Source organism: Sinocyclocheilus rhinocerous, unplaced genomic scaffold (assembly GCF_001515625.1).
Source record: "Sinocyclocheilus rhinocerous isolate Xijiao unplaced genomic scaffold, SAMN03320098_v1.1 scaffold11, whole genome shotgun sequence".
Taxonomy (NCBI): domain Eukaryota; kingdom Metazoa; phylum Chordata; class Actinopteri; order Cypriniformes; family Cyprinidae; genus Sinocyclocheilus; species Sinocyclocheilus rhinocerous.
In genome coordinates this window covers 452,443-476,550 of record NW_015625587.1, presented here as the reverse complement: position 1 = coordinate 476,550, position 24,108 = coordinate 452,443, and the positions used below count along the sequence as shown (strand labels likewise).

Sequence of the window (24,108 nt, the reverse complement as noted above, 5' to 3'; positions counted from 1 at the left end):
GCACAACCACCTGAGCCCAACTTCAGTCTACTCATCACCTTAACTTTAACTGAGTTTGTAGCCTGCGCCATAGCCAGACTGATAAACAAACACAGACCGGAAGTTAACTTCGGGCCAGGCGCGTCGCCCGATGAAACCGTCTATATAAAGCTTGAAGCATCAGAATCGGCATCGGTATCGGCCGATCACCATGGCAAGACATCGGAACTCAGTATCGGCTGCAAAAATCCTGATCGGAGCATCCCTAATAGAAATCCTACATTGTTCTTTTTTAATATGAATTTTGCTTTTGGAATGGTTACTGTACTTAATAATTTACACAAAATTACACAAAATATCAACACTGACTTTGAAAACATGGTTGAAACCCAGACTGTTCATCCATGTTTTTGTTTCTGGTCACTAGCTTCTATGCTTTGATTAAAGTGCTGTTGAGCTAGTCTCAAAATGCCATGTATCTTGATTTACATCGGGTCTTCAGCTGTCAACCTTTCTCTGTTCATTGGAGAAAAGCCTGAAGTCTGAATCCTGATGATCTTTGTAATGTTTCCCCCAGTGCAGGATGTGAGACACCACCCATAGTGATGACAAACACGAGACAAAGCACAGCTGACATTCAGTTACTGCACAGAGGAAGCTATCGAGTCTTTACTCAGCCAAACAGCACGGCTAGGTTTCATGTCACAATACAGGTGTCTTTGTTCTCTCAGTGGACTCCGCTCACTGTTGCCTCTGCCGACATTGTATTTGTTTCCAGTGGTTTCTCTATGCGGCAAAATGTCAATTTGCTGGAAGCGTCTGAAACTTTTTATCCCTACAACATGTCCAATTGGAGCTTAACCTCAGAAAGAACAGTTCTAAAAAGAGACGGGCCACAATATTGCCCTACAACCATATAGTATAGTTTTAATTAATACATTTAAATAAATTTTTTTAATGATGATGATTATTATTTATTATATGCTATGATGAATTTAAGTATATCTGATGATTAAGTAATATTTGCAATATTATAATTATATTATAATTTATATATTTTTTATATATTATTAGGGGTGCAACGGTTCAACTTACTCACGGTTCGGTTTGTATCACGGTTTTTGAGTCACGGTTTCGGTGCGGTTCAGTATGTGCTACGTTTAGGGAAAAAACTCAGCCGACTATGTCTGCTAGGATACTCACCAAGACGGGCATTTTGACATAATTTTTGTGTGAATTTGTCCATTCAAACACAATACTTCACAGAGAGCTTAATATTTGCGCGCGTTCTGAGACGCGGGTTCTCAGAGCGCACACACAGATCTTCTCACTGCGCGCGCGAGTTCACGTCTTCTGGCTCTTTAATATTTAAACTGGCAAGGCTTAAATGAGTTTAGTTTAAACACACATAGCAGCGTGTGCTGTTCAGGTCTCCGGCCACAATATTGCCCTACAACCATATAGTATAGTTTTAATTAATACATTTAAATAAATTTTTTTAATGATGATGATTATTATTTATTATATGCTATGATGAATTTAAGTATATCTGATGATTAAGTAATATTTGCAATATTATAATTATATTATAATTTATATATTTTTTATATATTATTAGGGGTGCAACGGTTCAACTTACTCACGGTTCGGTTTGTATCACGGTTTTTGAGTCACGGTTTCGGTGCGGTTCAGTATGTGCTACGTTTAGGGAAAAAACTATATTGTCAAATAAAAATAAAGAAAATAAGAACAAATAATCTAACTACAAGCAACAGCACAAATAAATAAACAGCGAAAAAAGATTTTGTTAGGTACAGAAATTGAATAAATCAAATGTAAAATAACATTGCATATTTGACTGTATAAATTAAAGATTAATCCTTATTAAAGTTACAAAAGTTATTCAATCAAGAGCAGTGAGAGATTTCCCTGTTGTTGCTGTTTGATTAACATTAAGAAAGTGCTGTCACTTTAAGAGAACGCACTGATCCAGTGCACTGATACTGTACGTTCAGCCGACTATGTCTGCTAGGATACTCACCAAGACGGGCATTTTGACAATTTTTGTGTGAAGAATTTGTATCCATCAACAGAAACATGCATTAGCCGAACTCTAACAAACCATATTACAGATGCATTGTCAGATTTAAATTGAACCGCGGTCCTAGTGTATGCCGAACCGTGTGTGGAGAACCGTACGGTTCTATTTTTTACCGAGAACCGTTGCACCCCTATATGTTATATAATATTTCTTTAATAGCTGTTAGACAGTTTGCACAGTAAAACCTTTTTGAAAATGTATATCCTAGGTGTTTAATTACAATTAAATATTTGTTTAAATTTTTAACAGTATAATCTTTATATGTATATACACACACACACACACACATATATATATTTACATTTAGACATTTAGCAGATGCTTTTATCCAAAACGACTTACAAATGAGGACAATGATATAGGGGGAGGTATATATCATTATATATGATATAGTATAATTATATATTAATAATATATATATATATATATATTATTTTAAATGGACATATTATTAAATGTATTCATGTATAATTTATTTGTTTATTTATTTATTCATTAGCTGTCGGACAGTAAAACGGACAGATTAGCTGTTTGCACAGTAAACCCTTCTTGAAAAAGTCTGTTATTTTCCATTTATGCCCTATAATGCACCACCATATACCACACCACAGTCATACATATTTAGTAAGTTTTCTTCTTGCCATTGTATTGTCTCATGCGGTATTTTAAGCATCTCGTTCCAAGTGTTACGTTTTTTAATATGCTGTTTCAAGTTAAAAATAGTCCAGCTTTTTACAACTCTTGCAATCTGTTCATTTGTTGAGCTGTGTTTGTGTTTTTGAATTAGTTTGCTCTGTTTGTGACCGCAAGAATACATCTTACGTAAAAGCCCCTTAAGAAACACATCTGATTCTCTTATAGCCGATAAGCCAATTAGTTGTTCAGACAGCTCATCGACGACCAATTGATTTAGTTAATGTTTTTCCTAACAAGCTTTTTTTGATTATTTGAAGCTCAGATTTAAGAGCTATACGTTAAATAAGTCTGACAAACAAGACTGTCTGGAATGAGAGACTGTAGCCTAGTTATTTGTGCATGTACAGCAATGCATAAGGGGGCGGTGTGTAGTGGCAGAGCAGTGATTGACTCTTCATGATTTCTCCCTGTGGAGACAGACTGTTACATAATGAAACAAGCTGCTCCAGGCTGAATGCCGGCCTTATTTCCGACAACACAACTGCCTACACACTCCTCTCATCTGCTTAGCATGTACACCTCAAGCCTCTGGCTCTGGAGTTGCATGTACAAATGCACACGTTCAATCATGCTTGGGCATATTTTCAAAGTCGACTAGTTGGTGGGTTACCTGAACGACAAGTCAACTAATCGGTCATAAGGACCGGTTTTACATAAGATGTGTTAAAAACTGCTTCGTGGTGGGCAACAGAATGCAGGGGACTTTGCAAAAACAGTGTGAGACACTCTTTGGAAGACAATTGGATTCTGTTTTGCTGTATGTGATGTAGTGGGGCTGTATAAAATGGCTTTGAGTTCTTGCTGTTTTGCTTAAGTGCTTTATTGTTTCAGTCTGGTTAGGTAATGTAGCTGAGAGGTCCTTCACATCACTGGGCCAATAGAGGGTAAGCTGAACTCATTGTAGTGGAAAAAGCAGTCAGTGCCACATCCTTTGAGAAACAGTTAGGCTAAATATCTTTTGAAAGTACTGGCATCTTTCTGTGGGACGAACTGGAGTTTGTCCAGCTTTAGCTTTATTTGGAGTGTTATGGGCTGGGTATCGGCAGCTGCCTCATGATATGATACATACCACACATTTTTCTCTAGACCTGTTTTTAGAAAATACTTTTTTCTTTAAAAATTAATAATTGTCTCCATTTCGTTTTGTCTTTTTTCAGTGTTGTGCCTATTTTATTTTATTTTATGAAATAAAATGAATCCTGAAACAAAAATGAATTATGGTTTTCACGAAATATTAAGCAGCACAACCGTTTTCAACCGTGCTCAAGAAATATTTCTTCTCTAATAAGCATATTAAATGATTTCTGAAAGATCATGTGACACTGAAGACTAAAAAAATGGCTGCTGAAAATTCAGATTTGCCATCGCAGGAATAAATTACATTTTAAATAGTGCTGTCAAACGATTAATAGCATCCAAAAGGTTTTTGTTTACATAATATATGTGTGTGTGTTAGGGTTGTGACGGTGAGGAAATTTTCCCACTGGTTAATCGACGTGTGACAACACCGGTAATACCGGTATCACAGTGGGGGCGGGGGCGTTCCCTCTTTTCCTCGCTTTCCTTCGCTTTTAAATAGCTTGTAAAAGCGGCGTGCACATTTTACTTTCACTTTTGAATTAGCGGCAGTTCGGCGTCAATTGCTTGAAGGCAATTCATTTATCACAGCAAGTCTTCCAGGTCCTGAAGCAGCAAAACAGCCCCAGACCATCACACTACCGCCACCATATTTTACTGTTGGTATGATGTTCTTTTTCTGAAATGCAGTGTTGCTTTTACACCAGACGTAATGGGACACACACCTTCCAAAAAGTTCAACTTTTGTCTCGTCAGTCCACAGAGTATTTTCCCAAAAGTCTTGGGGATAATTTTAATAATCACTAATTTTAAAAATTATTAAAAGGGAAAACAGTTCTTTTGAAATTGTGAACTGTTTTTACTGCATTTTTGATCAAAAAATGCAGCCTTCGTGAGCGTAAGCAACTGTCAAAAACACTTAAAAAAAATATTACCAGCCCCCGAATTTTGAAAGGTAGTCTAAATAAAAATATTGATGCAATTCCCTGTGCAGTACCAATGCAATATCATAAGAACAATATCCATATATGATTGTGTCGGCAGTCTGTTAGTATGCGTCTGTCTGATAAAATAAAGTTGAAAGCACATCTGTTTAGCCTGGACTCGACATAAGTTTATTGATGTGCAGTTGAGTCTGTTTTATCTGCCGTTGTCTGTTTTTCCGTTTCACGCTGCGGTGGACTATGGGAGGGGGTCGTTTTCGGTTCTCTTCACCTCTTTCTCAACCCCCCCCCTCCCCGTTTCAGGATCAGGGTGGAGTGCCATTTCCTCCCTCTGTTTCCCAGGCCTCGCCCCCCCTCTGTTTTCCAAGGCAATCTGAATCTCTCCCTGCCATTAATGCACAGCCTTTCGTTCTTTAAACAACTCACTCCCGGCACTCTAAGTGACATATTTAGCTCCACGGCATTTCATTTGGAGCCCTGTCTTCTGGATCTGTTTCCTACTAGTTCACTTATCTCGCCGCTATTAGTAATGTCTGATCCATTAAGGTCTGATATCTTGACTCAGGCTGCTCACGCTCAAGTTTATTGCAGCTGAATGGTATCTGCGTAACACATTTGTCTGTTTTCTCACCGAACTCAGTGGATGTGCGTCATTTGCTGATTGTCTTTCCAAAGGCTGGGACCCTTCGCCGGCTGTGCTTTTAGGATCTGATCATGGATTTGTGGTCGACTGCTGGTGTTTCGTAGCTGTCTACGGGAGCAGCTCTTTTCAGGTGTTTCCCTTTGTGAGACATTCTGGCTTTTACACTTCTTATGTACTCAAGAAACTGGAAGTCCTCACACTTTTGGAGTTGTGACACTCCCTGTTCCTCAGACTCTGTCTTCCATCTGAACTATTGGATATATGGTTGGTTTTAGATCTTATTGTGCTCTAGGACTATTGCTTTTCCATTCGTACTCCTGCTTCAGCATTTTCACTTACGTTCTTCTTGATTTGGAGACGCCAAACAGGAAAGGGAAAGCGTAGACGCTTGTATGGCTTGCTGCTTTCAAACAAGTTGCCATGGCAGCTGGAGTCCAGGTAGGCTGATGCATCCACACACTAAAATGTAGTAATGGGGGACACCGTATTAGTGTTTAAATAAGGAGCAATTTGGACCTGCTTGTTGAGCTTTATGAGTCTTTATGTTGTCTGTTTTGCCTTCTCTTCTCTGAGTTTTTCACTCTGTTGATTTGTGGGTTGCAGGTGTTGGTTGCTTATATTTACTTACTTTACACAAAGCATAGGTCTCACAGGGCATCCTGTGTTTACTGGGCTTTGTTAAAGGGTCATGAAACCCCAGACTACTTTTTCTGAGATTTTAGAAGAGGTGTTTGTGTTGCACATCATAGAAGACAATGTTAGCATCCGATATTTTTAACTGTTGGAGAAAACTGGTTAATTTTAAGCTTTTTTGCGCCGTTTTCATCTTCCGGTAAATCTACATCGTGTTGACGTCAATTTTTGACGTATATTTGTGACGTGGTAATGGACTGTAGTACATCGATGACGCGTTGGTGTCTATTAAATTATTCATGAGACTGCGTGTTCTTATCCTATGAAAAGACTTCATTTCTATGAGAAGACTTCGCTTAATTATTCACAACAGCATGTGTTGATTTGCTATGACAGACGCTTCAGACTGTGGAGATTACGTAGCGCACGTTAACTGAGAGAAACGTTCATGGATCGAAGAAGAGTGTTTGTTTTTGCTTTGTAATAAGAGTTCGGCACAAACGCGATTCATTCACTCGGTGAGCATAACCGTTTTTACAGTTCTGTGACATCCCGTCAAAAGGCTTATATAAACGCCACAGAATAAGCCTTAAAAGTTCTCAGAGGTGCAACAGCGCGTTCATATATATGTTTTCGATGCAGAGTGCAAATGGCTGTGCATTTATTTGTGTTTTTAACTCGATGGGAGCGAAATGAAACTGTCTGAAACGCGAAGCTGTGCATGTTGTCTGTCTCCCCTCTTCCCCCTCCTCCGCTCCTCTGCGCACCACGCCCACTTTTTTAGCATTTTTTTAAAACTCTGGTGAGAAGTGCTGAAACGGGGGGTTTCATGACCCTTTAAAATGCCTTCCATTTTTAATGTAAGTGAGAAGCATTAAGTAATATAAAGGTAGCCCTTTACAAATAAAGGTTACTAAATTTGACATTCTGCAGATTAGGGATGGATCATGATGGTTATAGGCATCTAACAACTACCTACTGAATTTGTTAAAGTGACCGGATCTAATTTTTGGGTTTAATTGTTCTTTTTTTCCTTTTAGTTTTTTTAACCTGTGGTTATTTAACATGCCATGTTTTATAGAATAAATTAGTACTGAATGAAAAACAGCCAACAGGGTTCCCACGGTTTTGTAAAACCTGAAAATATCAGGAAATTGTGATTTTTATGTCTGAAAAAGTCATGGAAAATAGTAATATTTTAATTAATATTATCAATTGTGAAAGTTCATGAACATTTCCGTAGTAAATAATATATAATTGTAATATACTCTAAAAATAATATTCTCTCCATCTCACCAAGGCTGCATTTATTTAATCAAGATTACATATAAATATAGTAAAGTGAAAATACAGTAATATTGTCTTCTTCTCCTCCTCCTCCTCTTCTCCTTTTCCTTTTCCTCCTCCTCATTCTTCTTCTCCTTTATTATCGTTCAGAAATTATTCTAATATGCTGATTGTGTTAATATTTGTTGGCTCTGAAACGCCTCTGATTGGCCATTGCATTTAAGAAATCAACAGGTATGTCTGTGATTGGCTACAATGTTCAACGCTGCAAAAACATGTAAATAGAAACCTTTGTTGCTCAGAGCGCAAACACAGAGAAAGGATACACATTGGAGTCTACGGTGAGGCAGCTGCCACTTACTTTCATTTTGTTTTTTTATGTTTTTGTTATTAAAGTTACATTTGCCGTTTCCCACTTCCTCCTTCCCTGAGTCTTGAACTTTGTTAAATACATATATACATTTTCCTTAAATGTTTCCTTTCCTTCATCCTGGCGACCCATTTTTTAAGTTTCGAGGGTCGCGACCCAGGGTTTGAAAACCACTGATCCTAATGCATCATTATTCTGAGTAAAAGTATGGATTTATTGAAAATGTATTTAAAATTCACTTCAAAATATTTCAAAACAGACAATGTTTTATAACTGTCACAGCTAAACAGGAACTTTTATAGGCCGATGTTCTCCAAATGGCAAAATATTGGACTTTTAAATGCCAGTCCTGTAGCTCACTGTACTTATGGGATGCACAGCTTCTTCATCGGTGTATAAAAGAGTACAATGAGGCCCAGCTCCATCAACTGGAAAGTTCAAAGCCACGTTCAGCACCCACTTGAATGGGCCAAAGATGTGAGATTGTGAGTCTCTTTGCAGTGCTGGACCCGATAGGAATGTGAGTGTGTATGTGTGGGGAAGCAGTGGCCTCTGGCCAGCTCACCATGCTGAGATGTGATTGGGATCCGCTCGTCTTTTCACGAGAGCCGCCAGAAAACACTCTGCGTTGGGGTCTAAATCAATAGTGCCTGTAAGGAGGCTCAGCAGTTTAGTATGTTTTGATATTGAGGTTGGAGAAGGGTTGTGGTATCAAGTATTTTGTGCATGAGTGTGTGTTTGGATCCAAGCCAGTGCACAGGACACAGCTGCATAAGGGGGACAGTGTTTGTCATGTTTGTTTGATGGCACAATATTATAATTCATCCTGATGTGGCACGCTATATATACTATGCTTACGTAAACACTCTGCGCAACACAAAGTTTGAGTTACGTAAACCATTAGGGTTGGGCGATGTCTACCAAATTGGCATCGGGACGATGTCTACAGTGAAACATCTTGATGGACGATGACATCGGGGGGGTGCCCAAAGCGTGAAACAAATAACGCGTTATACGGAGCCACTAAAAGGTTAGCCGCTTGCTAGCGGTAGCCTGTTGCATTACAGTACATGACAGTTCACTTACCACATACACAGAATGATTTGCAGATCCTGAGCACCAATGACAAACATCTAATCTTGTCAAATGTGTGGTAAGTACTGCTGCTCGCGAATCTCAATTGAAATATTTTTTTTTATCCTCCCATCTCGTAGGCTATTTATTCCCTTTAGGGTTTCCGTAGTACACTTCATTTCCTTTCCGAACACGGAACTGGGATGCGGTGGATTGCGGGAGGGGGGGGATCACGATGTCAGCTTAACATCGTGATGTCTGTCAGCCATCGGCGATGGACGATGGCATCGTCTATCGGCCCAACCCTATAAACCATATTACCCAAGGCCTAATTTTCTGTCTCTTCACCAGATGATGAAGGTGACCTCCAGCACAGCAGCACAGGGAGCGAAGCGGGCACGGCAGGGGACGGCACCCCTCCTCCCAAGCGCAAGGGCAAGTTCTCTACCCTGGGTAAGATCTTCAGACCCTGGAAGTGGAGGAAGAAGAAAAGCAGCGAGAAGTTTAAGGAAACTTCAGAAGGTCCTTTGTTCTTTTCTTTTCATGTTTGTGTTGGAAAATAGCTTTCCATTCCTTGACATTTTTCCTTAAATCACACCCTAATGTTTGTTAAAGTTTTCTTTCCTTTGCTGATATGAATGTTTTCTCAGATGTTTTAAAGAGCAGGTCCTATGGTATTTTAAAGTGTCCTAATGTTGTGTTGGAGTCCCCTACAACAGGTTTAAATGCATCTAAGGTCAGAAAACATTGTAATTTTCTCAAAATATACATTTAATATTAGAGTCATTTGCCAGTTATTTCGAAACGATTCGTTCCAAGCAGGTTCGGAGCAAACCCCTCCCTTCCATAAGCCTTCTCTGCTCTGATTGGTCAGCTGGCCAAGCCTGCTGTGATTGGCACAGAGAGGAGTCCTTGAGCAAGTTAGCGAGCAAGTTACATAAAACAATAATACAGTGCTCCAATCCGTTTTTATAATAATGACATAAAATACAAAAACACTTATGCAAGCGAAGCGAATTGTGCCCACAGCTAAAGTTTAGCTGCTAAACTGTGAACACTTAAAACAATAATGGCGGATACGTTAGCCGAGTGCTAACGTGACTAACTGATAAAACAATACAGTTTGTAAACCAAAATATGTCTACTGTAATGTTTGAAGAACGACAGACAAAAGACGCTCTGTCTTAACTTTTAATCAGAACGCAGAACAGCTGTATCACAGGCGCAGCAACCTAACTAACTCCAGCATTAACCCTATAACTGCCGTGCAGCAAAATAAACAGCAATTTCACAATGATTATAAAGTCTGTGCTACACTACATTCTTTATTATTAAACGATGTAATTAGAACACCGTCAGTCTACATTAATCGACACATTCCTAGGAAATAGTGGGTTCACAGCGAATGATGTATTTCGCGGGCAGGCGGGGATTATGCAAATGTGTTACCCAGTGACGTATACCGGTAACAGGCAAAAGATTCGAAAATATGACGACTCGTTAAGGCGATTCAGAATCGACTCTCTCTTTTGAGAGACAATATCTTTATTTATCGTGCACTTTTTTTGATAAACAACTTTGCAGATTGTTTTCATTTAAGGATAGCTACATTATAAACGGCAAAATAGATATTTTTCAAAAACCCATATGAACTGCGCTTTAAACACTGAGATGATTTCAGAATCACTTTACCCAGTAGTCGCAACTGGTTTTACTTGACTCGATATCTGAAATCAAATGCCGACCTAACGTAGTATGTTGTATAAAAATGTTTAACATACAAAAGTAAACACAATTGTCCTAATATTGGTTTATTATTGATATCTAAATGTGTTTTAAATGTCTATTAATTCCAATGATATTATTCAGATTCAGAATTAGCCTGAATCCATGAACACTGAATGTATTCATTAGGTCGACCGATTGTGGATTTTATCGATACCGATAGCAAGGTTGGACCACACTGGCTGATACCGATTAATCAACCGATAGTTTTTAAAATGGATACTAAAGTAAAACAGTGCTTTACTATTTTTAAAAAAGCAGTAGCAGTACTGAACCATACTTTGTAAATTAATAAACATATTAACATTAATTATTCTATTGATCATTAAAGTTATTTCATAGTTTACTAATGTTAAAAGAAAAAAACTTTAACATTTAAAAATGTAGCCTATTAGTAATAGTAAAAGTTTAAATGAACACTAAATAATTTTTCACGTAGGGCCAGGTAGGTTTGGACAGCTTTTTTCCCTTAATAAATGAAATTATCATTTAAAAACTGCGTTTTGTATTTACTTGCATTATCTTTGCGTAATATTAAAATTGGTTTGATGATCTGAATCTTTTAAGTGTGACAAATATGCAAAAAATTTAAAAAAACAGGAAGGGGGCAAAAACCTTTTCACGGCACTGTAATTTCAACAGTAATGCTTAAAGATGGCCATCTTTAAATATCTACACAAGGCCATTGCATTAAAATTACATACATAGGTTATTGATATTGTATGTGTACTTTCACACTTTATTTGCTTCTATTTTAGAACACTGCATGATTATCTAATCAAAATGTTAAAAAAATATGTAAGTCACACACTGGGCAAAAGCACAGCGCTGCCTCACAGGTATCAACGAATGCATCACATTCAATTCAAGCGGCGGTCTAAAACTATTTAATCACCAAACGGATATAAGTTTGCTTCAAGAATGAACAATGTGGCATAAATGTGGCTCTCGTACTGTATAATGGCAGCGAACCCTTCTCAGCCACTCCAGCAATGGACGCAACATGGAAAACTATCGGCATGGATTTTTGCCGAAAACCGATAGTTCCACCAATCAACTATTGGTGCCGATTAATCAGCAAATACGATGAATCGGTCGACCTCTAGTATTCATTATCTAAGAGCTTTCAGACAGGGGTATGTCTAGAGGGGTGACACCGGCCCCCCTCAAAATATGAGGGGTGGCACCGATATTTTTATTGCATTTGTACATTTTTTAAATATTGGCTCTAATTCAGTGTCATTTAAGGTTATACATCTAAAACTGGTTTATATATTGCCAGTATCAAACTCTAGACAACGATTTAATATTTACCATCGATATCATCATCGTGAACATTGAAATACAGGTACTCTAAGCCTCGGCCCTTCATGTACTCTTCTACACCTTGTAGTTTGGCCACCAAGGTGGTCTTACCAGACCCCACCTCACCTGTAAAACAAGTCAGATTAACACACTGACAAATAATAAAAAAAAAACTAAGAGATTTAGATGCATTTGAATCCTGAAACATATATATATATATATATATATAATGCATATTATATATATATATATATATATATAATATGAAATACGTTAATGTATGTTGAAAAGCTCCTTGGAGCTTGTGTTTATAGTTGTGTTGCCACGATGCACCAGCACCACTTAAAATAGAAATCGTTAGGTTACATTTCTTCCTGTTGTTAGATTAAAGGATATATATATATATAATATGAAATACGTTAATGTATGTTGAAAAGCTCCTTGGAGCTTGTGTTTATAGTTGTGTTGCCACGATGCACCAGCACCACTTAAAATAGAAATCGTTAGGTTACATTTCTTCCTGTTGTTTCAAAGATTAAAGGCACAATCACTTTCCCAAATAGTCTGAAGTAATGTGGTAAACGCTAAAATGTGGGGTTTTAATAATGTTAGCGTTCTGACACTGGGAATTTTAAGATGTAGAATAGTAAACCCCTGTTTGTATTGAATAAACAAACGTTTTTGTGTGGTAATCTTATATTTTTTATTTTCGTTTTGCAATGTCCAAGAACAGCTTCACATTTAAATGATTTTGTCTTTAATCAGTATATATATATATATATATATATAATATGAAATACGTTAATGTATGTTGAAAAGCTCCTTGGAGCTTGTGTTTATAGTTGTGTTGCCACGATGCACCAGCACCACTTAAAATAGAAATCGTTAGGTTACATTTCTTCCTGTTGTTTCAAAGATTAAAGGCACAATCACTTTCCCAAATAGTCTACAGTAACGTGGTAAACGCTAAAATGTGGGGTTTTAATAATGTTAGCGTTCTGACACTGGGAATTTTAAGATGTAGAATAGTAAACCCCTGTTTGTATTGAATAAACAAACGTTTTTGTGTGGTAATCTTATATTTTTTATTTTCGTTTTGCAATGTCCAAGAACAGCTTCACATTTAAATGATTTTGTCTTTAATCAGATGAGAATATGGCTATTAAATATACTAAAAATATACTATTTGTGTAATATTGATGATTAAGTTAGAGTTTTTTTAGACAGAATTTTGTGGGAAAAAAGGAAAAGGGGACAAAGTCAGGCACAGCAGCATTACATTCCTTCAAGAAGAAACCATGTCAAAGACAGGTAGATACAGTGCAGTGCCAGTGTTGCCAATTTAGCAATTTTGTAGCTAGATTTAGCGACTTCCCCACCCCTTTTGAGACTTTTTTCAAAAGTTTAGGGACAAATGTAGCTACTTTTTGGACAAATCTTTTCTAAGTTCTCATCTTGCCCACTGATCTATATTCATCTTTATATAGATCAGTGAATTTGCCATTATGATGTCATCTAGTGACATTTAGCTACCAGTTTTAGCTACTTTCAATTTAAAGCAGTTGGCAGCTCTGTGCAGTGCAGGCCAGAGCCAATCCACCAGGCAGGGCCAAGTTGGCCAGCAAATTAGCAGCCCTGAACCACAGGTCAGAGCCAGCCAGTGAGAGGACTACACCAGCAGCCATCTATCTGCAGCAACAAGGTGAAAGTTAGAACATAAACAATTTTTACAAAAAAGTTCACAAGACACACACACACAGTCTGTTTGGACAATAAAAGAAGTTGAGAACAATTATTGTCTGTTCAGTGGTTTTTATTTATAAAAAGAGAGATGAGTTGTCCAGGCACTTGTGCAGTGCCATTTTTATGTCATCCCACTTGTGTTGGGGCACATGACTTTTCCCATGGGCCCCCCCTGACTGGTTCTTGGTGAGAAACTCTAGGCGATTCTAGGATGTTTTTTAATGGGGTGGCACAGGGGGGCTGTGCCACCCCATTAAAAAACATCCTAGAATCGCCCCTGCTTTCAGAACCATAAAGGTGTAGATGAACATGTGCCATTGTGAGTTTCTCATTTATATATAGTATTTTTGTTCTCCCCACAGTTTTGGAAAGAAAGATGTCGATGAGGAGGCCAAGACAGGAACTGATCGAGCAGGGAGTGCTCAAGGAGCTTCCTGACAATGGTAGGAGAGAGAAGTGTGTGTGTGTGTGTGCACCTCAGGCTTTCTTAACCATATTTTGTACCATGCAGTTTGTACCCTGAAGCGAAACCTGGCAAAACCTCTGTTTGGGGATGTCTTCATTTTCTAAAAATGGTATAAAAACAAAGTAAATAAAGTGTTGTTGTTGTTTTTTAAATTATACAAAATGCAGAAAGTTTTCTATTAGGGTTAGGGTTGGGTTACAGCATTTATAACTAGCTTTAAATAAAAACTGTTTGTGTGTGTGTGCGTACATGCCAAGAACATGGATGTTTATTCAACTATGGACACTTGTGTCCCAGAGGTTGATTTTGAGAGATTGATTTTTTTTTATTAATTAACCATTTTAGTTAACTTTAATAATTAACAAATTTGCCAATTTTAAAGTGCTTTTTATGTATAGATGTTTGTTTGTTTTCTCCACACCCAGAACCTTCAAAAAATATATCATAATGCATCACAAAATATTATTGCAACTATTTAAAACTATTATTATCTAAACAAAGAGTGAAATAATCATAAACCAATTCAATATTTATTGAATTATGTACATTTTTACACATGCCTGTCCATCAGTTGTCATGTTGTTTCCAACAAAGCCAATAATGTTGCTCATAATATTTTTGTCTTTTATTTACATTCAAACTGTAATTTTTGGTCAAACCATGCAATTACATATTATATAAAATATTTTTATTATTATCTACTTATGTCTGTTTTGGGTACATGAAATGCTGGCGACTGTAAAAAATTAGGAGTTTGCCATTTTGTTCCTAAAATGTTATTTACACCATGGAATATTGTCAAATAGAATGCATAATTTGAAAAAGATAGAAAAGACATTTGTTGGTTCAGGAAAAATTATAAAATGACAATATTCTCCTGTGAGAAATGTACCTGTTGAAACTAAAATGTAACCGACTAACTGTTGGACACTGTTAGATATTAAAGTAAATTAGTGATATATGAACACTGTGTTTTAAGAGAGTCTTTTTCTAAAGGTCCATAGGACCAAAAGCATCCATGGTTGATGAAACACCCAAATATGTGAGTGTGTCAGGCAGGGGGTTTGCTCCTTTAATTTCTGAGTGCTCTCACTGTATTTCTTACATTCCTGTCATTGTGGTCTTTGAGGATACTGGACATACCAACAGAAACAAACTCGTGGCCTCAAAAGGAAAATAAACATGAATGATTTCCCCCTCGTTTACAGATGTGCGACATACATTACTGCTGAATCACAGTTCTGTGCCTCAGAGTTCTTTTGATACATGTGCTATACATTAATTTCAGCGCATCGTCTCTCTTCACAGTAGAGAAAGACAGACAGCTCAGTGAGGTTGTATATCATCTCAGCCCTGTTAATGTGGTAGCAGTCAGGGGAGCTGAGACGAATTCTGCAGTTTTCGAGGCAGATGAAGAGTGGAAATTTCAATTTGATACCTATTTTTGACTCTTCATATTTTGGGAAGGAAATGACATGCAGTTTTTCTTAAGACAAGAAAGTGGAGCAAATTGTGCCCTGCAGCAAAAAGCTTTGAAAGTCATGCGCTGTGAACCGGTTGCTTTGGAGGCCTATTTATTTGAGAGCTGCTCGTAACCTCTGAGAGATGTGTGAGGAGACACAACCTGTACTTCAGAGCTAATCAGAGCTACAGGCTCATGTCGAGCTTCAGAAGCAAACCACGTTAGTCTCTAACCCGATTTGAAAGGATTTTGCAAACCTGTTCTCTGTTAGAAATAAAAATGCAAATCCTTTTGAATTTTTGCAAGGCTGTTGCTTCCAGAGAAACAAATATTTGTTCAATGAATACGTGAAGCGTGTCGTTTCCGTCGGTGCACTTCCTGTGTTCTTTTGTAAATATTCACAGTGCATTACAAATGCCTTTTAATACCTCTGGAAAACTGTTACTACATAATAAAAATATTAATGATGCATATTTTCAGTAAGGTAATGAAAACTCAAAACTTGTATGACATTATTTCTACCATATAACACAAAAGGAGATGTTAAGCAATATGTTCATGCTGCTCTTTTCTTTACAATGAAAGTGAATAGTGACCTGTGGCTGTAAAACTCCAAAAAGCATAATAACCGAGGTTCATATGGATTTTGCACTATATTCCAATTATTGTGAAGTCATAAATTACAGCAACGTTTGTTGTTTTGCATTGAAAACTTTCCCTTTAGGTCTTAAATCTCATTTGTGCTGTTTGAATATTCACATTTTGATATTTGGCATAATGAAATTGGTCCTGAGACATACAATCCAATGATATTTGGCATTATAGATGTCATACCTGTTGTGATACATCTTGACACACCATAAGTGATATGAATGAGATTTCAGACACATAGCAGAGGAGAAAATAAAAATAGTATTTTCCTTTTTTTTTATGACGCAAAGATAATGTGTGTTTTCAGAAAACATTAAATAGTTTAGTGCAAAAGTCATGTGGGCTTCTTTAATAGTGCTTTTTGTATTTTTTTTCTTGATATATAATTTTTTCCCCCTTTGTTTTCAGAATCAGGTGAGGCTCATGGCCACAAGACACCTTATGTGAAGAACGGTCACACTCTGCCTGTAGGAGTTGGTGGAGGTCTGGGGCTAGAGCAGATACACTCGCCCTCTGAATCTGAATTTAGAGTCAACCCTGTCTGGCTGCCGCAGCCCGATGACCGCAGAGGTCGTGCCCCTTCTGACGGGGATCATCGTGGAGCATTGGGCCCCCGGGCCTCCAATCAGGATGAAGGCAGGAGAAGTGGTTGGTCTGTTGGGACAGAGGACTGGAAATCTAATCTGGCCTGGCAAGGAGATGATATCCGACATGGAAGACTGCATGCTGAAGTGGACAAGAGGCCTGGGCTAATGAAAGCCCCCTCTGAGGATGGACGCAGGACTCGCCCCGAATCGGACTGGAAGCCAACGCTTCCTCGCCACTCATCTGTCGAAGAGGGAAGGGGAAGAAGAGGTTTGTATGATCAATTCTTATAATTTTTCTCTAGTTCCCTTTCTACCTTCCTCTTCTTTGTTCTCCACACTTCCACCATCACTTCCTCACCTTCTGTTGGGCCAACTGGATTGAGACAAGTGTCTGTGTTCCCATGGGTTCTGCTCCAGCTAAGGTTCTTATTTAGGAACTGAGCTCAGCTAAGCTGAATTCTCCCGTTCTTTCATAATTAATAAACCACAGTCACCTCAATCCTCATCAAAGTGAACATTATCATTTAGTCCTTTGGAGACAGATTTGTCCCTCCACTAGGAGTGATGATACAGGTTTAATTTAAATTATTCAATCACTATTAAAATGTTGCTTCATGTTTAGAGCAATGTAGTTTATATAATAAATGTTTTTAGCTTAATATTTAATTTTGACACTCTGAAATTAAATTAAGTTGTCACTTTAAAAAAAATCTTTTTTTTTTACATTTTCAATCATCATTTTAACCAGCCATTTTAGCACTTAAAACTGTTTAATATAATGAGACAAATACAGTAAAAATATACAGGGGGGGGTGCCCGAAGCGTGAATCCGTGTTTAGAAAGGCACGAAAAACAAATAACGATTGCTAGCGGTAGCCTGTTACATTACAGTACATAAAATTTCACTTACCACATAAACAGATTAAGGAGAGATGACTGAGGACGATGGCAAATGATTTGCAGATCCTGAGCACCACTGACAAACATCTAATCTTGTAAAATGTGTGGTAAGTATTGCCGCGCCATAGTATAAACAAAGTGCGTTCGATCGCGAATCTCGAAAGTGAAAGTGAAACTAAAACGTTATTGTGCACTCAAAAGCAGTTTCAATGCCAGGCATAATAGCGGCTCCCCGATGCCTGCAATATACATATACAGTATAATTACCCAATGATAAAACTGAGAGAGAAAGTATTGAAATATATATTCCCTTTAGGGGTTCCGTATGCATGTCATTTTCTTTCCGAATACGGTATTGGGATGCGGCGGATTGCAAGGGGTCGAGGGGGGTTATCACGATGCCGGCTCAACATCGTGATGTCTATCAGCCATCGGCGATGGATGATGGCATTGTCTATCGGCCCAACCCTAGTTTATATGTTTATTATGGTATTTATTCATATTTTGAATTAGGCTTTATTTTTATATTTTTTATTTTCTTTTATTTTTTGTTTTAAATTGTAGTAATTTTCTAATGTTCTTTTAGCATTTTTATTAGATTTTTTTGTAGTTTTTAAATGTTTTTAATATTTATATTTGATTTTATTCCAACTTTATTTCAATAAACTACAACATAAGTAAATATTTAATAAAAATATAATTAAGAAGGAAGTAAACTGTAACCAACAGGGCACTCAGAATTCTGGGAAGTTTGTGTGCATTGGGAATCATATTTTTTCAAATAAAGCCACGGTAACACTCATTTTACATACAGCACACAGTTAAAATGACATGAATATGACAGTGGGCAAATGCATAAAGCACAGCATAATTTGAAATCACAAATTTAATGTTTAAAGCATTCTATTTGCATGGACCGAAAGTCACGCAGAGAACACGCAAACATGCAGGTCACATGCACACTTCACAAGATCTCACAACTGGATTCGACTAGGTTTGCAAGGTTTGTGAAATTACATTTTCATTAGCCATTCAAAGATTTGTTTAAATGATGTAAATGCGTATTTGCTGAATGCTGACGGCAAACGAGAAAGTGTTATAATGTTTGCCTTTCTATTACTAATAATATAAAAGCAATCGTTATAATACTTTTTGTATACATTTTAATTCCTTTGTTTAACAGTTCTATCGGATTGTTAGACAGAACTGTTAACGACGACCGCGAACAAGTGGGAGATTGTGAGCACTGTATGCTCAGGCGCTGCCGCTCTCTGCGCCGTCAAAATAAAAGTCCCGACTCGAATGCATCGGCCAAACAGAAAAACTTATCAGCCGATGCCGATTTTTGAAAAATGCCATATATCAGCCGATATATCGGCTTTGGCGATATATCGGTCGACCACTAGATATAACATGACCCCTTATAAAAGTCAGTGAAATTACTAGACACAATCAATTTGCTTCCTGGGTATGGATAGTTATGACATGTCTCTACAAAAATACTGTGCTGCAAATCACCACAGATGACTCATCTTTAAGTATTTAAATTTATGTATTTTTATTACTACTTATATGATATAATATAATACTTCGATTTATGATGTTTATGTATTTATGACAGTATTTATATTCTAAAATATTTTAGTGTATAAAAGATAGTAGATAAATATACTTGTAAAAATCCCTTTTCTAAACAGAAACAACTGATCAGCAGTGGAAACATTTGGTTGGTATTTTACATAGAGTTGAAAGTGCTGTGCAATTGTTTTAGGCAAACTTATAGTGCAAAGGAGGAAATGAAAAAAATGCTCACTGAGGGAAGGGAAGTCAAAACATCTTAGAATTAAAATGGGAATTTCAGTAATCTTCAGATACTTTCATACTTCAATTTCACAGTTGTTAGATACTGTGACAACTTAAATATATAGCAAGGAAATCCTTTAATACATAAAGATTTCAGTATTAATCATTTCTGTCTGGGTTTGTAACTGTGTATTAGTGAAGTTTGAAAGATTTTATAATATTCTAACTATTCAAAGCAAACCTACTGCTCTTGCTCACAGGCACACACTACAGCATCTCATACAGATACACTGCTGCTTATATGTTTGTTAGAGCATTTTTAACAAGAATTCTATGACTATTTTTAATTTAATATATTTTCTAAGCATTTAGACATTGTGACATGCAGTGCTGCCAAAAAAGAAAAGTGAATTGTTGTGTTAATTGCATTAAAAGCATGTACATGTGTGCCATGTCATACATCATAAGATCTTAGCCATGTATTTAATACACTTCTGATGTTCTCTGCTTGCTGAGCCAATTTTTTTTCTTTTGGGGCCCTGACCCTTAAGCTGATCACCTTAATAATAGTCTTTGATTGCGAGAAACTGAGTTATTACTAAAAACAATGTTTTCATTTATGCTTGGATTATCTTGGATTTGTCGTTTGTCCCTGGTTATTGTGGAAAAACAATAGGCATGCTTGTTCCAATTTAATGGGAACTCTTTCTTATTTGGGAGAATTTGTCCATTAAATGTGTTTGTTAAATCATGTGAGAAGTTCTCCTCACAACCGCATGCAAAATTTAATCTCGCTTATACCAGATACACTGCTGCTTATATGTTTGTTAGAGCATTTTTAACAAGAATTCTATGACTATTTTTAATTTAATATATTTTCTAAGCATTTAGACATTGTGACATGCAGTGCTGCCAAAAAAGAAAAGTGAATTGTTGTGTTAATTGCATTAAAAGCATGTACATGTGTGCCATGTCATACATCATAAGATCTTAGCCATGTATTTAATACACTTCTGATGTTCTCTGCTTGCTGAGCCAATTTTTTTTCTTTTGGGGCCCTGACCCTTAAGCTGATCACCTTAATAATAGTCTTTGATTGCGAGAAACTGAGTTATTACTAAAAACAATGTTTTCATTTATGCTTGGATTATCTTGGATTTGTCGTTTGTCCCTGGTTATTGTGGAAAAACAATAGGCATGCTTGTTCCAATTTAATGGGAACTCTTTCTTATTTGGGACAATTTGTCCAATAAATGTGTTTGTTAAATCATGTGAGAAGTTCTCCTCACAACCGCATGCAAAATTTCATCTCGCTTATACCAGTATCTGATGTTGAATATGATTTTGTCAGTGCTTGACTTAAACTATGAAATATTGTAGCCTATTTAGGGAAAATGATATGTTGAATGTAATCTATATATTCAGTTTCATATAATGAATGGTATATTTAAGCAGTATAATACAACAGTCCGGCTGAATTGAAAATCTTTATGGCAGTAATTTTGTCCATAGGCACAGAGTATATTATTTTGTATTTAATTTATTTTTATTTTATTTTTGTTTTTTTAAGCCAAAGCATCAAGCTTTTCAGGATTTGAAATATCAAAACATTGTGTCTCAAACATTAAATCTCCACACAGCCTCCTACAGTCCATTTGGAAAGCAGTCAATAAGCATGTCAGTCGGTGAAATGCAGAGCCGTACATCTCATTTGTGTGTTGTTTTACTGCTTATAAACAATGTGCTGAGTCTCAGTACACTGGAACGATCCAGATCTTTATGTTGAAACGCAGCTACCAGACTGTAGCTCTGCTGCATTATAAGAGTAGATATTGTGCATAGGTCTTGCTGACACCATTTGTGTTAGTAACTATAACATGGTTGGTTGCACAGTGCTGTGGCATTTTTGTTGCTGTAATGAGAGTTGTTAGCTAGCTCAACCTAACATGTTAAAGATGCTGGTGCTGTTGACATCTTTGTATAATCTAGGTATTCATATCTATGGCTTTAGCTGGTTGTTTATCTCACATATGCATTTAAAGTCAACATGAATTGCCATTTGCAACCCATTTTACTTTCATAATGTGACATATTTCCAAGTAAAATTTAAATAGCCAAGTAAAAATTAAAATCAGGAAAAAAAATAAACAAGGAATTGGTTTGATTTTAAAATTTGACACATTTTGTGAAATGCCTTAAAAGGTTGATGAATACCTAAAACCAATAGCTATCTATTTGGCTATTGGCTAATGTTATCCAATCCGCTTGTTAAGTAATGACGAATACTGTTTCCGGGTCCAAGCCTCTTTTTCCACTGAGAATATGATATCAACAGCCTTTTATGAGAACCATGAAGTCGTACTTAACAAGTGGATACACGTGGCCGAAGTGACATCACCAGAAAAGGAAAGTTGTTTCGTGTAATATTTTGATTAGATATTAGGAACTAATTTTTTTCTGTAAAGTAACCTGCACTGATGAATGATTCACAGTAAGACCAGGAATGTTCATTAGGAAAATAAATGAATTAAAAACCTTCTGTGTGTAGTGTCACCGCCATGCACACTGGTATGATGTTTACAGTCGTTTAGAGGAATAAGTCGTCCCTGTTTTGTAAAGATATGTGTTGTTTTACGCCCGGGGACGGGGGGTTTATGTGTTTTTGTCCCCCGCCAGCCTCCACCCTGCATGGGGGTGACGGCAGCGATTCTCCCCTCTACTGGTCCTGTTGGAAGCGTGAGGGTGACCATGACGTATACCTGTCCCTGCCTGTCTACCTCTGCCGGCGGGCAGGAGGCATGCGCACAGGTAAACGTTGAGGCCGGGCTTGTCGCCAAAGCTGCGTCCTTCATCTGCTGCCGTGTGCTCTATAGCCTCATGTTTCTCACCCTCAGCAAAGCATGCCTTTAGTGCACCACCTGAGCGTGGGACTAATGCGCCCCCCTTGCTGCTTCTCCTCTACTCTTTCACTCTCACTCACATTCTCAATTGCAAAACTGCATGTTTCGGGCATTAAAGCTTTCATAAGCGTGCAGCACGTTGGCACATTATTAACAGGTGTTTAAACGCTAGAAGACTCCCTGTGGAATTGAGGCGATCTTAGCCTTCGCTGCTGGAAATGCCCTATCATGCCAAAGCAGATGCTAGCATATGTTTTGTATAAGATACTCCAGGCAACAGTTGCTCCACAAGCAGCTGTGAGATTAGAGAACAAGGACTGAATCCAGGCCACCTCATCACATGCTGAAAGCCTGTGGGTTGCTTAGATTTAGAGCTGAAATTCATGCGTTTGATTCGTAGAGAGGCAGCTAGGCTAACCCAAAACATGCTTAAAACGTGCAGTTAGCATGTTTAGTTTAGTTTATGCTTTCTCACAAAAAGAATGTTTGGCTGCTGTACTTCATTATACTTACACCATATCTTTGGCAGTTATGTGAAGAGGAAATCATCTGTAAGTCATGTGACATGGGCTTCTGAATACTTTGATTTAACAGTCACATGGCTTTTTGTCAATGAACTTGCTTGCTTGGAATATGTTCTAAAAGAAGAAATTGGTCATTGGTGATGTTATTGGCAAGTCGGGATAAGAGCCATTTGATTCTACTAATATGATATCACTAATCTGAAATATGAAAACTTTTAAACGCTGTGTTCATCTAAAATGAAATTTCCGTCATTTCCTCACTCCTTCATGTCATTCCAAACCTGTACTGAATGCTTTTTACCATACAGTTACATTGAGTTTTCAAACTTCAAAAAGGATACAAGAACACTTCATAAATGTAGTCCATATGACTTCTAAAAGCATACAATAACTTTATATAACAGACGGAAAGCCATTTTCACTGATAATCTTTTGTGCAGTGTTATTTCAGTATGATTTATATATTATAATGTTTATTATTATTTTGAATGATCTTTTATTTTTATATTTTAAGTTTAAATTTTATAGTAATTATGTGCTTGTCGTCATTTTTTATATTTTTTATTATGTCTGTTTAGCTTTAATTTATAACTGATTCTGTTAGTTGCCGAGGCAACATTTTAAAATTGCATTTAAGTTTAAACTTTTCATTTAATATTTATATTTGTTTTATTTCAGCTTTATTTCAGCTTTGTAAGGAAAATGAATTTTAATAGTTTAGTTTCAGCTAAAAATAACAATACTGCTCCTGGGAGCTGAATTAATGAGTCAGGGAGTTGAACTTGAGAACAAATTATTTTGACTGGTTTTGTGATCTCATTTCATTGACAAGATTCATTTGTCCTCCTTTCGTCTTCCATGGAAGAAAGGCATACAGTTTTGGAATGGAATGAGGACGAGTAAATGATGGCAGAATTGTAGTTTTTAGGTGAACTGTTCCTTTAAAGGGGTCATATGATGCGATTTCAATTTTTCCTTTCTCTTTGGAGTGTTACAAGCTCTTGGTGCATAAAAAAGATCTGTGAATTTGCAAAGACTAAAGTCTCAAATCCAAAGAGATATTCTTTATAAAAGTTAAGAGTCAACCACACCTACCTAAAACGGCTCGTTCTAACACGCCCCCAACATGTCAACGTCACGATGTGGGAAGATTTGCATAACGCCGCCCAAATGTTCAC

General features: G+C 37.1%; 1 protein-coding gene across 5 annotated transcripts in view; it reads left to right on the top strand.

Annotated features, from left to right (window-relative positions):
- phactr4b (phosphatase and actin regulator 4b) overlaps positions 1-24,108 on the top strand; it is a 59,437-nt gene that overhangs the window by 25,241 nt on the left and 10,088 nt on the right. For 4 of the 5 annotated variants that reach the window (XM_016572175.1, XM_016572183.1, XM_016572189.1 and 1 more), the window contains 3 exons: positions 9,156-9,326; positions 14,000-14,080; positions 16,625-17,071. In XM_016572175.1, the coding sequence (XP_016427661.1) occupies positions 9,156-9,326; positions 14,000-14,080; positions 16,625-17,071 (699 nt within the window). Of the gene's footprint in view, positions 1-5,212; positions 5,879-9,155; positions 9,327-13,999; positions 14,081-16,624; positions 17,072-24,108 lie in introns of those variants that run through there. The other variant, XM_016572170.1, reaches the window with a different exon arrangement.